Raw genomic sequence first — 15,307 nt, 5'->3', positions numbered from 1 at the left:
ATTAACTAAAGCGCATTAATGAACTGTTCTTCATTTTCAGATCCCTCAGTGGTGTGTGGACATGGTGAGGGCCCTTCCCGGCCCTAAGCGCGGCGTGGCTTGTACACAGCCACGTAGGGTGGCAGCTATGAGTGTGGCTCAGAGAGTGGCGGATGAAATGGACGTCATGCTGGGCCAGGAGGTCGGATACTCAATCAGATTTGAGGACTGTAGCTCTGCAAAGACCATACTGAAGTAAGTTATAGTTTTGGTAGAAATCAAAGTTTTAGACACAAGCAATGTGTATTTGGTGAATAGTAATGTAGGTAGGAAGGTAAGATGAATCGTAGTGTAGGTACTTTTGGACAAATGACATTTGGTCTTTTTTTGGTGACACCTGAGATAAAGATGAGTGAATAAACGTGTCTTGTGTTTACAGATATATGACAGACGGTATGTTACTCCGTGAAGCTATGAACGACCCGCTGCTGGAGCGTTACGGTGTCATTATTCTCGATGAGGCTCACGAGCGAACGTTAGCCACAGATATTCTGATGGGCGTCCTCAAAGAAGTGGTCCGTCAGAGGTCCGACCTTAAGGTATGTCATGCTGATCGTATGCTTGCACCACCTTGTGGTTGTTTTTTATTTCTTATAAACTGGAGTACATGAGGGGAAGAATATTTAGGTTTGCATGAAATGGAAATTTACCTTATTTTCTAAATGTATCTTAATGATCTTATTGCAAACAATTCATCCATGCATTTAATGACATTTTTTTTACACAATCCAAGTTTACGTTGGATGATTGCATTCAGTTATGCCTCCATCCAATCAACAACGGATGGATAAAATCAAATATATATATAAGAATATCTCCCTTTTTTTTCTTGCTTTCCAGTATAAATATATAAATAGCCTTAACTCAAGATATATTTATTTGAGTCAATTTATAAGTGAAGTTTTGTTTTCTGAGAAATAAATTAATTTATGCTTAAAATGAGCACAGATGTCCCTCGATAGGGTTTGAAAACTTGTTTCCCTTTGAATGAAGTAGATTTTTCTGAGAGCTCATTGGCAGATATTTGGTGTTGCTAATCTTTAAACACTTAATTTTGATCAATTTCTCAGAAAACAAGACATCTTGTGTAATTTTGCTTCTCAAGATGTCCAGGTTTCATTTCATTAACAGCGTTTTTTTTAACCACTAGTTGTGGAGGTGAATTTGTAAAGCAAAATACATTAACAATCAAATAATTTGGATTTGATAGTGTTCTGAATATACGATGAATAAGGTGATATTTTCCAGAAACTGAATATTTTGGAAGGTGAAAATTGTGTGCAGTATACATAAATTTGATTAATACTCTTCCGTATGCATGTTAGCAATCGTCCCTTTGCTGTTGGTATGAATAACTGTTTATGTAACAGAAACGAGAGAAAAGCTAACTAGTAGTTCAGTTTTGAAGCCAAATCATGCTGAGGCAGGAGAAATTGTTCTCTTAACAAACGCAAATAATTCTGTGAGTGTGTGGACTGTCGCCGATGAAGCCGCTCGCACACCTGACAGCTGCGTGTTCGTTTGTTTGAAGACAAACGTGGCCGTTGCGCTCAGAAATGCACAGCCAGTCGCTCTAGTGGAGGCAAAGCGGCTGCTGCTGGGTCAGCCTATTTGAAAGCCATCAGCCCAAGGAGAGCAGAAGCGCAGCGAGTTTTATGGCTGAAATGTGCTGGAGCGATTCTCATAAAGCAGGTGGGTAATGACTACTTGCTGTCAGGAACAAATCAAAGGTTATACATGTGTTCAGAGACTGTTAAATAAGGTCTAGGTGACTCTAAGTGATCCCTCAGCTCCCTGTCCCCATGCAGCTTTAAAGTTTAAAATGCTTTAAGAGCAATTATAACGCGTCATGATGTGGAAAGGTGCCGGGTGGACCTCAGAATGGCTCTGTGCTTTTTTTCTTTCATTACAATCATAATGTCCCCAGAGAGAATGAGACGTGCTTGCTGTCGACATGGGCAAAGCGCAGCGGCTTTTACCAAATGCTGTGTGAAATGGTGTCCGTTCAAAATCCAATGCAGTCTATTTATTTCTCCCCAGGTCATTGTAATGAGCGCCACTCTGGACGCTGGAAAGTTCCAGGTTTATTTCGACAACTGCCCCTTGCTGACCATTCCTGGCCGGACACATCCCGTGGAGATCTTCTACACGCCCGAGCCGGAGAGGGACTACCTGGAAGCGGCCATTCGCACAGTCATCCAGATCCACATGTGTGAGGAAGATGAGGGAGATGTGCTGCTCTTCCTCACCGGACAGGAGGTAATACCGCTGATGTCATCTCTGAATAGGCTTCATGCAGAGAATGCTTGATTTCAACCATTATGTTTTAAAGTCCTTGAATTTTGAGTATCGTCACTGAAAACATTTGATACATTTTCCTTCTCTTATAAGTTTATTATAATCTGCTACCTCGCCCTTGAAAAGCAGAGACTGTACCTAAAGTTTTTGAATTTCACTTTTATGAACTATATAAACTGTCTAAAGCTCAAGCATTTTACTCTTTATCCAAGGACAGTGTACAGAGGCAGCTATGTTGATTTTCCCCAAAAATTTAACCAAGAAAAACCTTCACATTTTCTTTCAAAAGTAAATTTAAAGAATCTTTTATAGAATTTTATGTACAAAAGTTTTTTTTATAATTGCTTTATTTAATTTGTGTTTTTATTGCATACTACTGTATTTTTTTTCTAATGTATAATCTTTGTTTGACATGAAATAGCCTGTGATGCTAATGTGGCAATAAACTAAAATCAAGTCAAGTTCCCAAAAATGTAAATACAGCAACACTATCGCAATGTCGCTCCACTTGTTTAGGCTTATTGAAGCTTATGTTTATAAAAAGGCACAGCTTTTTAAATATCTGATAGAATGCTCATCATTGTAATGATGCATTGTAAGCATTCAATGCAGTCAAGCATTGTAATATATTATAAGCATTATTTAATGATATAATTTTAGTCATTCGAATTAAAACACTGTAACCATGTATAAATGCATATTAGTCATTTTAACTGAAATTAGGACTGATTGTGGCGCTTAAGATGTTCTTGGTCCTTCAGTGCTTCTGTAAAAAAAAATATATTCTAAAAAAGCCAGGGGAAAAACTAACGATAATACTGATAAGATAATACTACTACAAATTTTGCTACTAATAACAATATAAAATGCACTAAGGATTAAAGAGCCGGTGGGTTCATGCATGTTAATCACGTTGTCTGCTGTCTGTCACTCAAACTGATTTGCTGTAATCCAAACAGGGACGATAATAGGTGAGCGCCAGCCAATGAGATTGTCGTTTGCGCATTAGCTCCGCCTACTACCAGAGAAACCGACAGTATCATATGGTTGTTCTAAAAAGCTGAAGAATTCCTAATGAGTTCCATAATTTTGACAGGAAAATAAAACACAGAATATTGTTTACATGTATGGTATGTTTACATGCATCTCGCTCTCACTTTCTTTGCGTGTGGGAAAAATCTCACCTAAACCTAAAGTTTTTAAATATACTTTTATATTGCAGTAATTTCACATGCAATCTTCAAACTAATGTACAAACAACGTAAATACAGTACATTTTTAAATATTTGTTTAGTGGCATCTTTTTTTCATGACTGAAGGTAAGTATTACTGATACTAATGTCTCTATGAAGCAGACCCCCCCCCCCCCCCCCCCATATTTACCCATTGATTATATGGCACTACATTTTCTACAAAGCCCCTCCTTCCGTTAAGCACAGTCTGCTCTGATTGGCCAACTGACCCAGTGCATTGTGATTGGCTGAAGACCACAAGCACGTGTTGGAAATGTAACTCCCATTACCATAATCGCGAGCTTCAGCTTTCAAGTTAGTTTTATCAGTTCAAGCCTGAAAGAGTCACTTCAGACGTGCTCGTATGTATTTGCAGTACACAAGCTGCGGTTAAGACGAAATTTGACGGGCTGTACACTCCGCTGTGATGTGACCCTGTTCCCCTGACACACACACACGCGACGTGTTACGCGCAAAACTCCGCATTTGAACAGTCAATAGCAAATACTTAAACTAACAACAAAACATACTTACAGTCGCTAATTCAGAATAAGCGCCAGACTATCATAGCAAAGTCGGATTTGACCCCCTTTTTTTTTCTTTTTTTTTTTAGAAATAGCCTTTGTGCTCAGCCAGCCTTGTACTCTCCTAGGTTTACAAAACTCTCGTCCATAAAATGCGTTGCACATTAAAATTTAAGAGAAAAATATAATTTTTTGTTTATATATTATACTGTATTTCAAAAATATATTTGCAGAAAACAATGAATGCCAAACTGGTGACTTTATTTTGGGTGTATGTGTGGCTTTATGACTTCACATTCAAGATGCTCATTATGAGACACATTTGTCATTTGTGACATTTTTCAAGCCACCTCACACACAACAGTTAAATAGTGCAGAAGAGATCAATGCTGAGATTGATAATGGCCATGAACACAGCTGGCCTTGGCGCAAAGGCAAAAGCCTGTGAGAGATGGCAGAGAATGACCCAGATTCAGCCCTGAAATTAAGCCATTTATTATTTTACGTCTCCTGCAACCAGTGCTCACCTGAGCGCAGTGGAGGGTCAGGGACCCACCCAAATGATAAATACGGTCACAGATGGAGAATCACCAGCAATCCCTGCATATCTGTTTTTTTTTTTTTTTCTCCTTTTGCTAGGATCAAGGAAAAATTAACTTTATTATGCTTTACATAAAGATAATGAGTAGGCCAAAAAAATCATGCAAATTGCATTAATCCAACAATTCAGTCGGTTTGAAACCACATTCAAAGCAAGCTAGACTGAACGAACAGTCTGACTGAACATAGTACTTCCTCTGTCTCTCACTTCCCTTTGCAAAGAGAAGTCTTCGCACCATCCACCTACTCAGATAATTTGACACCCTATTTATTAACGGCAGACTCCCGTCATTAGTTTCTCCAGTGGGTCTGGTCGTGTACATCCGTTTTAATTTGCAGGTGAGAGATTGATCGCTGGCTCATTGCAGAATGAATGAACTCAAGTAAGTTACAGTTGGACTGTCTCCACCAGCATCGGATGATAATTGAGTGGAGGTTTATTGATGCGCAGGATTGTTATCTTTGCGGTGAATGAATCCTTATCAAGTCCAAAATGTCAGCGGATACAAGCGAGCTCGTCTTTATCGCGAACAGAATGACTCTGTGTTTGCACTTTTGATACGTTTGTGTGCATTTTCTCTGTTGCTAGTGTTTCAAAAGTAATTGAAAAAATAATGACCGTTCTAAACTCACCCATCTACCCCTGCCCCAAACTCACAATGTGTGGTCTGTGTTGGGATGTCTGTTTTTGTTGAAGCAACTTTCTTCAATATTTTGAATTTGGACTGCAGTAACCATTTCAACCCGTAGCTGTCTATATTCCATACTGCACCTTTAAAGGTATAGTTTACCCAAAAATCAAAATCCTTTCTTCTGTTGAACGTAAGAGAGAGTACTTTTGAAGAATGTTGGTGATCAAACAGTATGGACAAAATATAGACAAAAATACAATCTAATTCAAAGGGAACCAAAACTGTTTGATTACCAACATTCGTGAAAATATCTGCACAAAAAAATAGTCATAAATGCTTGGAATGACATGAAATGACCACAGGATATTCATTTTTGGGTGAACTATCCCTTTAATTGGTATGTTTACATAAAAGAAATGACAACATAAACTCACGCTGACTATTTGGACATCTCTTGGCTCTGTAGTAGCAGATCTCGCTTTTTAATGCGTATTCGCTTGTTAATGTGCTTTTAATTGGGTTAATGGAGTTTATACGGTCTTGGGCAGTTCAAAGGGTGCAGTGCTTCACATCTTAAGCATGTGATGAGACTAATGATCACAGTAGTGTAGTTGGCCATTATATTTCACCTATTTAAAGAATGATTGAATATGTTAAAATCTAGGCCAGGAACGTGGTTTTTAGCATGGTCACATAATAGCTTGGTTTGCTCCTTTCGGTTAATGAAGGTGCCTCATTTTAGTCAAGCAATTTACACTGTTTGTCCACTTTGTTTCCTGCTAATGCATCGAAGCTCTGCAGAAGAAATGGGCGACTTGACTCTATAGGCTTTCCGCAAACAGCAATTAGTTTTAAACCACACGATCTTTCAAAAAGAAAAAACCCTCACTGATACGCTGCGGTTATTTGTTCAACTTTGCTCGTTCGAATCAGGCCTAAATTACCACTGATTAAGATTAGTTTTGTTCTTTAAATCTGTGCCAGCTCATTTGCATCTGCAGCATGTAGATTAAAGCAGCCATTTAAAATATTTTTCTCCAGTGTTGTATCGTGCTGCTGCGAGAAGCGAGGGATCTCGATTTGGCGTCCTGCTCCAGGTGCAGGCTCTTCTGCTTTGGCACAGCCGCGTGTCCCTCTCTTCCCGCTGCCTTGGCAGCACGGATAGCAGTCCTCCTGACAGCTGCCGCTTCCCAAGGGCTGATGGACTATTAATACTTTGGCTAATTTGATCAATCCATTCAGATTTGCCTTGTCCTGCTCCGTTGTGGCAGAGCTTTGATTAAGATGCACATGGCCACCGGCGCCATTTTCTGCGCATATTGTGCCCCAGGGAGCGATTCGGCGCGTGCATGGACTACCGTGTCTGGGATATCAGCGTGCTTACGAGCTTTAATGCTTTTATGGGTAAATGATCAGCTATGGCTGCTTAGATACGCAATGAAAGGGTCTCAAGGAAAAGACTTTTGGAGTCTTTCGATGTCGCAGTGCATGACATGATATCGATAAATGCTTTATTACAACAGCCTGAAGTTTTTCTAGAGATCACTGCTTGACTGTTTACCATTTATCTCTTTGCTGCTCAAGTCGCAGTGCACACTTTAGCCTGAGGATGGCGGTACTGCATAAGCGTTGACTTCAAAATCAGTAGGACCGTTCCACTTGTCATGAGTGCAATGTGCTCATGCATGAAGAAAAGACACAGCTTTGCAGTAAATACTAAGCATTCTTTATTTGTGTCAGAGTGAATATTTCTCTGACTTGTGAGAGAAGGCATTTAGTGTACACTGATAATGGTAGTCTAGATTAACTTAATTTTTTCTTTTGTAAAGTGTGTGCTTAAGTCTGCACTACAGTATGTGTCTCTTAAAACACATTCAAGCTGCTGTGATCTCTAATTTGCTGTGACGACTGGCACGTATTTCTAGATCTTAAGCCACAGTGTTTGTAACATTCAGCTTCACTTAACTGATCTGTTGTGATTTGCTCCTGGTTATGTATCATTGCGGCTTTCTCATCTCACATTAGCTCTACTACATTGCCATCTGGAATAATAAAACGTGCGTGCGAGTGTACACGTGCCCTTGTGACTGCCGCTGTTGATGGCACAGCCATAGGGATCTTACCCAAGCACCACGCATGCCATGCACTCCAGCTTTCGTTTTCTCACTCGGTTGAGACAACTGGCACGTCAAGTGTACCACCCAAGAGTGGGGGAATTGATCCAGCAGTTAATGATGTTTGTAAAAGTGGCTAACGTAGATATTAACGGGTAGCTGATCCAAAATCAGTTGATGTGAGGTGAAGTTGGACAAAGAGAGGGCAGATTTACACAACCCACTGATTTGGAGCTTATGAAAACTATTGTTATTGTTTATTAACATACCCAATGCTTCCTGTTTTTGAATGGAAATGTCACACAAAAATGACAATTCTGTAATCCCAACATTTATGACCGACTTTCTTCCATGGAACACAAAGATATTGTTTAAACCCTTTGAAGTCAATGGGGTCTGAACAACATTGGACCCTAATGGCATCTGCTCTATGGACAAAAACAGTTGAAACATCCTTAAAAATATGTTCTAGTGTTTATTTGGTGGCTTTTGGGTCCAAATGGAAATCTGGAGGAAATAACTTGCCATTCTAGACTAAACTTTCATGATAAAACAACCAAGATTCATAGGAAAAACATGACATCTCTGCAAACTATTACGTTGCTTCTTGCAGGTTTCGTGACACTTTCATAGTGAAATGTGAGTAAAAAAATGTATTAGTTTACAAATCATGCACAATGCAGTGTTTTGAGCTCATAACATAGTAATTTGCAAGGAACTGTGCCAAAATAAGTCTGATAATCTGCCTTGTAATCATAATATATAAGGAATAAGTTGTTTGTGCTTTACTACCACTAGTGTTTATTTCAGCTGGATCCTGCAGAGAATTGTATGCAATGGTATGTTTTTGGACAAACATTTTTCCAACAAGCCTAGTTTGTGTTTAAAAAGTTGTCAATGGCAAATGTCAGCCTTGTATTTCTTGTATGTTGCAGTTCCTAAAATATGTTAATTCTATTGAAATTACTTGCCAAAAATGTCTTTTCGTACTCGGCAGGCGTTAATTTTGCACCTGATTCTCGGTCTGTGGTCTCTAACATCAGTCTTTTTACCTTCTAGGAAATCGACGAAGCCTGCAAACGGATCAAACGTGAGATCGATGATCTCGGCCCTGAGGTTGGCGACATCAAAATCATCCCGCTCTACTCCACGCTGCCACCACAGCAACAGCAGAGGATCTTCGAGCCGCCTCCACCCCGCAAACCCAGCGGAGCCATCGGCAGGAAGGTAAAGATCACCGCCGTGTAAATGACTCGATACATTGAGCACAACTAGATCTTAAGAGGTTTAAACTGTGACAAACCTAGAATTCCAAGAAGGGGTGTTGCTTTTAGTCCCTCTAACGTGGTTTGGCTCAAGAGATACTTCAAATTCTTTGATTGAACGTTCAGCAGACAAAAGTTCCAAACCCCAAAAAAGGGGCCGTTCACTCTGAATGTGTTTTTCCATTCCAATGCGCTACTTTTCTATTGCTGTTCTATGTCAAAGTGCTAGACGAATGTATTTTTTGCAGCTTCTTGCACATGGCACCACGTTTTTAAGACGCCGTGTCAAGGTGCAGCGCCGCTCATCAGTGTCAGTTCAAGAACTTTGAGCCAATCAAAAGATCCCAGAGGTGGAGCAAGCGTTTCAAGCTTTTGTTTTCAGTAGCAAGTTGGCATGGTAACTTTTTAATGTGACAGCAACATGGTGAAGGAGGCATTCTGTGCTGCACTTTTTTTAAAAACCATTCCGGAGCGCTGCATCTCGTGTTTTTAGACATAAAGATGCGTTCTGTGAACGGCCCTTAAGACTGTCATTCATCTTTCAATGCATGGACAAAAATTGAGAGAATCCTAAAATTTGAGTTTGAAAGTCCACTCAAGCAAAACTTCTAATCCATTAAAAGTACATAAAGCAATTGTAAAAGTAGTGAACATTTTATAGGTTTTTTTGTTGTTGTTGAACTACCCCTTTCACTTTTGTCAGTGGAGTATGGCACCAAAGATCAAAATATCGATGTGATTGTATCAGCACAGCTATAGTAGCATCTACAATCCATTTAAAGAAAGAAGAGGATGACTCAGGTCTGTCAGTAGAGGGAAGGATGAGGAACAAGGAATGGTGGAAATTAGGTTTTCTTTTTTCTCTCCTTCCATCTTTAGCTTTGGTAAAGCAATGACTCATAGCATATGCTGCTTTTGTCAGCATATGATGCTTTTCTCTAATTTTGGAAAGGAAAATTACTCATCCTTCGATCGTTTGAAAAGTGTTGAAGCAGTAATGTTTTTCTCGAGTCTATTTTGGACAGTTTGCTTTCGTTCCCTCCTGTTCTGCTTCCTGACTTGAATATGGTCGTTTGGCATTTTTGGCATGTTGGCTTTGAAAAAATGAAACTCGCTCGATGTTTTATCAGAGCTCATCCACTGTAAAGTGTCTTTCATCGTCTGTCATCCTTTACTCTTAGCAGGAGGTTGTACAGACGCAATCGCTCTTGTTTTCTCTACTCGCATTTCACTTCCTCATCTCTCAAACAAGCCTGACGATTACAATGTGAAAAGCACCTGGAGTCCTGCGTGACTGGCCAAAGATCTGACAGAATATCACATCTGATCAGCTGCTATGAGTTTGCAAACATTTAGCCGAACATCTGATGAAGAGTTGATTAATGAGTCATCGCTCCCCTACAGAAACGGCTCCGCTTGTCATTATTTCCAGGCAAAGATTACTGATGTCCTAATGAACGAACGCAAGCATTCACTGAACTGCAAATTTCCGCATTCTTGTTCCTTCAACGTGATGGCTATATTTGGAGCTGCAACAAAGTCTTAGCTGCATGCCTGGTTTGTGTTTTGATGTACCGAACAGCATCAGTCATCAGCCTGCTTCACGTATCAAGTATCTGCCTCGTCCATCCCTCTCCACCTAGAGCATTGTGTCATTTCATCTCTCCCCTGACCCCTTCCATGTTTAAAGAGGCTCTGGGTTTCTCAGAGGTTTGATTACTCGTAAGCCCGGGTATAAGCTGCTTCAGAAGTTCAAACATCCGCCGCTGTTTGCCTGCGCTGTTCAGAAGAAAATGAAAGTGGACATTGGTTCACAGGGGCTGATGTGAATATGCTGCAACCCCTGTGATGCAAACTAATGTTGGGAACAGAGAACTGCTTATTATTCAGATGCATTCTATTTGATAAAAAAGGAAACTATGTTCACAACAATTGTATTTGTTGCAATTTAAAAAAAATAAGTAACAATGTATATATTTTTAGGCGAAAGCTTGGATTAACTAGCAACAATGTAACGAATGATGATTCTCTACTTTCCATGCGCTCAAAAAATAGCCTAGTTTGTTTAATTAACTTTATTACATTAAGAATCTTCCATTAAATTAGTTTAGGTCCACAATAAAACACCAACTTGAACTAACCGGTGCTAATTTTGTGTCATTGAGATACTAGTGTTGTTTTTATTAATATTTAGAATTTTTTTTTTTTTCAATTCTCATTTTAATTATTTTGTCATTATTAGTTTTTTTTTATATCTATTCAATTGATTAATTTGTATATCAGTTTATTTTTAGAACTTCAAGTTAAACTAAATTAAAATGCGACATTTTATTTTATTAACGTTTAAGTCATTTTTTTTTTTAGGTTTTATTTTATTTTAAAGGAACACTCCACTATTTTTTAAAAATAGGCTCATTTTCCAACTCCCCAGGAGTTAAACAGTTGAGTTTTACCGTTTTTTTTAATCCATTCAGCCGATTTCTGTGTCTGGCGGTAGCACTTTTAGCTTAGCATAGATCGTTGAATCTGATTAGACCGTTAGCATCTCGCTCAAAAAAGTGTTTTCAATATAACCAAAGAGTTTCAATATTTTTCCTATTTTAAAACTTGACTCTTCTGTAGTTAAATCGTGTACTAAGACTGATGGAAAATGAAAAGTTGTGATTTTCTAGTCTGATATGGCTAGGAACTACGCGCTCTTTCTGGCGTAATAAGCAAGGAACTTTGCTGCTGTACCACGGCTGATATTATGCAGCACCTGGAAGTAGTCCCCAGCTAGGTAATATAGGTAATTCAGGCGCTGTGTAATATCATTATATAAAATAGATATAAAATATTGAAACTCTTTGGTCATTTTTGAGCATTAAACATTTTGTTTAACTGAACATTAGTCATTCACTTTACCGAAAAGCACTTAATTTCAGTATTTAATCTCTTAATGCAGTCCCATGCAAAGCATGCTGAAAACTACAGAACTACTGCCCAGATTATTTTAACAATAAGTGATACCTATATATGATTAACATTTTAAGTGGATTAGGCAATTAAAATAAATTGTGACTTGCTGCATTAGCTAAGTTTAAAGCAATGTGAACACAGCAAAAGTAAGTTTTTGAGGATGAGGTAACTGTACAGTGCCTTGAATTTAGTTATTTTTTGGCACCTTGTTTTTCTGTCTTTCTGTTGCAGCAGTACATAAGGCTCAGATTACCTTGTAAAAATGTCAACTCTTCACACCCTCTGGCATATATTAAACACGATGCATATAAGCCACCTTTGGCAGATACGGATGTGTGTGTGTGTGTGTGAATATTGTGTGATCCGCACCTGTGCGGTCACATCCTCCTTCAGGACAAATCCAGCAGCTCTTCTGCACTGCTGATGCATGGATTTATTAGAGGGGTTTTAACTTCACGTGACACTCAGCAGTCACATGTAGGGAAATCGAGGACTGTGGCAAAATTCGGCAGCGACTTTCTTGTTGATCCTGGAGTTAATTGGGATGTGGTACGATCTCTCTTGTGTTGACTGCGGGAATGGAGGGTTTATGGAAGAATTAATGGAAAGTGAGGCTGCATACCTGCACTTAACATTGGGTGGCAAGTAGGGGTGGGCGATATGGGAAAAATATATCACGATTTTTTATAGAAATATCACGATTCACGATTTTTATCACGATTCTTTGTTAGTTTTACTATTTTGGTTTTACAAGTTGTCTGAGCATTACAGCCAAACTAGAAAGACAAAGACGCATGGCAGATATTTAGGCCAAAGTGGGCGAAGATAAAAAATCTTTGTCATTATTTTATTTTTCTTATTAAAAAATAAGAACAAAGATACACATTACAAATACACATAATATACAAATAAAACAAACAGTGCTTTATTTCCAGGTACAATAGGTGTATTTAGCAGAGCATTCAATGAAATTGAATGAACAAATATAAAAATAAAACACTAGAGAGACTGATTCCTAAAGCAACTGTATTAAAGTTTTTCAGTCAAGAATAGTGAGTGATTTTTCTCTTTTGCGTTTTGTTGTTTTGTTAATGTTAAATGAATAGTTCCCCCACAAATTAATATTCTGTCATCTGTCTGTCAATTCTGTCATAATGTTGTATTTTTATATCATCATTTACTCAAAAGTTGTTTTAAACCGGAATGAGTTTCTTTCTTGTGCTGAACATTTATAAATGCTATTTTGAAGAAGGTGGAAAACCAAACAGTTGCTGGTCCTCAGTGACTTCCATAGGATTTTTCTTTCCTACTATCAAAGTCAATGTGGACCAGCAACTGTTTGGTTTTCCACTGAGTAAATAATGACAGAAATTAAATTTTAGGGTGAACTATCCCTTTAATGACAGTCGACAGCATGTTTAGTGTCCTGTCCCTTTAAGAGCTGCACGCATCTAATATACAGGCGCGCATCCGTTTCTCTCTTAACTATTTACTTTCATTTTAGAGATAACCAACTCAGTCTGTATGTAAACCTTGTGTGTTTTGACAGTATTAGCGCAAAATATAACTTAGTTGAGTAATCAGGCGCTGTTAGACAGGCGTTTTAGTGCGCGTGCTTCAGGTGTATGCGCTCAGAACAAGCGCACGTCAGACCAGCGCGCGAATTAAACATTTAACCAGCAAGGCTTGTGTGCAAATAATGTACTTTTGCGATCGCGAATAAGTGCAGTGTCCTGTCAGAGTAACTCTACTGCTGTATGTCGTGTTGTACAGTATATAGAGACGGCGGCGCCAGAACTGTATTTGACAATGTGCGCGGTAGCGCGATACTACGATATTTCTTAAAAAGCAGATCGTGGAGACATTTTTATCGTCCACGATCAAAAATCGTCATATCGCACACCCCTAGTGGCAAGTCTAGCTTCTTAATAACTGTATCTGGGCAGAAAGTTGTCTTCATGGATATTTTGACCCATCTAACATGACCATAAGCAAAGTCATAAAGCATGTCTGTTTTAATTTGAAGACGAGTCCATCGGTTTTAACGGGTTGACGATACAGCCCGGTAATAATGGTAATGTTTGGAGCTCCTTCCACTCGTGGTACTTAAAACCCAGAGGTACAATGAAATTGTGCTATTGCTGACGAAATGTCTTTTTTCTTTCAATACAGAATTAAACCGACAGGAGCCGTCTCGGCCTGTTTGTGACTGAAAGCATGATTGAAGGCAGGGTCTCGCTTATCTTTGTGAATATGAAATGTGAGCGTCTCTGTCTGGTCAACTGCTGCCATGCTGGAGAAACAGTTTGAAGAGAATCTCGTAAAACAAGGTTAAACTGTCATCGTGTTTATAGCTAGTTACCAAATAGCAGCACATCTGATTTAATAGCTACCATTCAAGATTGAGATAAAAAAGGATGCACTGATCAAAAGTAACACTTTTTTCAAATAAATGCTGTTATTTTGAAATTTCTGTTCATCGAGGAGTCATGTTATCTTCAATGGTAATATTTAGCAGTAAAAACTGTTTTCAACATTGTTAATAAGAACTAATATTAATAATTGAGCACTGTTCAGCATATTAGAACGATTTCTGAAGGATCATGTGACTCTGAAGCACTGGAGTAATGATGCTGAAAATGCAGCTTTGCATCACCGCAATAAATTACATTTTAGTTTGTTCAAATAAAACAATTGTTTTAAATTGTGATAATATTTTACAATATTACTGTTTTTTTCTTTTATTCTTTTGACCTATAGTGTGTCTGCCTTTTTAGAGTTTTTTTTTTTTAACAAAAAAGGAACATTGAATGAGAGACTCGTTGGAGAGAATTGAAATTGCACTTATTCAAGTGAAATGTTGCTGGTATTAGCCTTGTTCGGTCGGCCCGCCTATTTTTTTCCAGACCACTTGCACATGGATCATTGCCTCCTAAAAGATGCAATTTCTCAACACCTCACGGTTCAATGAGTATGACTAAGTACTGCTAATGCATTTAGTGTTTTTGCTGTGCAATTCATTCCAATGGCGCTCACCTTTCGATAATTTCCATGGCTACCGCTCTGGAATATATTTAATCTCAAAGGTCTTTCCCAGGTGGTCCTATTTTCTGAAAGGATGCAGATTGGTTAGGAACCCTAATTTCTTTTATCGTGTGTCTGAAGCGCGCCGGACCCCGCTGTCATTCAGTGACACTCTGTGGGCATTGGGTCGTGGCCCTCAGTCTCCAGACTCCAGATGGCCCTTTTTCAGTGTATTCTCCCAGCTTTTCCATGAATATATAGGCAGATGATTCTTTTCAGCAGCTGAATTACATCAGGTCAAAGGCTCCATGAAAAGACCCTCTGCTGCATTACCAAACCAAGCCAAACATTTGTGGCTGAAGAGAAATCCACGATTTTAATGCCTCAAAAGCATTTGAGGAAGCGGAATTACATGAAATATGAGGTTTGTTTGTTTTCTGTTAGTAATAGGGGCCAGGAAGTTTTATGAAACTCAATTTACATTGCAAAAACTTTTTAGTAGAGCTTGCCAAATCACTTAGGGTATTTAAACAAACCTAACCTATTTAATTAAACTTTGGAGCTTGTTTCTGCTGTAGGCATGAATTAAAGCACAAATTGTGTAAGATATTTGAAAAATTC

General features: G+C 38.7%; 1 protein-coding gene across 1 annotated transcript in view; it reads left to right on the top strand.

The window, feature by feature from the left end:
• The window catches only part of LOC306884425 (ATP-dependent RNA helicase DHX15), a 35,368-nt gene that overhangs the window by 4,060 nt on the left and 16,001 nt on the right, over positions 1 to 15,307 (top strand). The window contains exons 3-6 of the mRNA XM_079440259.1: positions 41 to 234; positions 419 to 578; positions 2,080 to 2,298; positions 8,499 to 8,666. Coding sequence (XP_079296385.1) covers positions 41 to 234; positions 419 to 578; positions 2,080 to 2,298; positions 8,499 to 8,666 — 741 coding nt within the window. The remainder of the gene's footprint in view (positions 1 to 40; positions 235 to 418; positions 579 to 2,079; positions 2,299 to 8,498; positions 8,667 to 15,307) is intronic.

The sequence above is a fragment of the Barbus barbus genome (assembly GCF_936440315.1).
Source record: "Barbus barbus genome assembly, chromosome: 2".
Classification (NCBI taxonomy): domain Eukaryota; kingdom Metazoa; phylum Chordata; class Actinopteri; order Cypriniformes; family Cyprinidae; genus Barbus; species Barbus barbus.
This window is presented reverse-complemented; position numbering and strand designations above follow the sequence as displayed.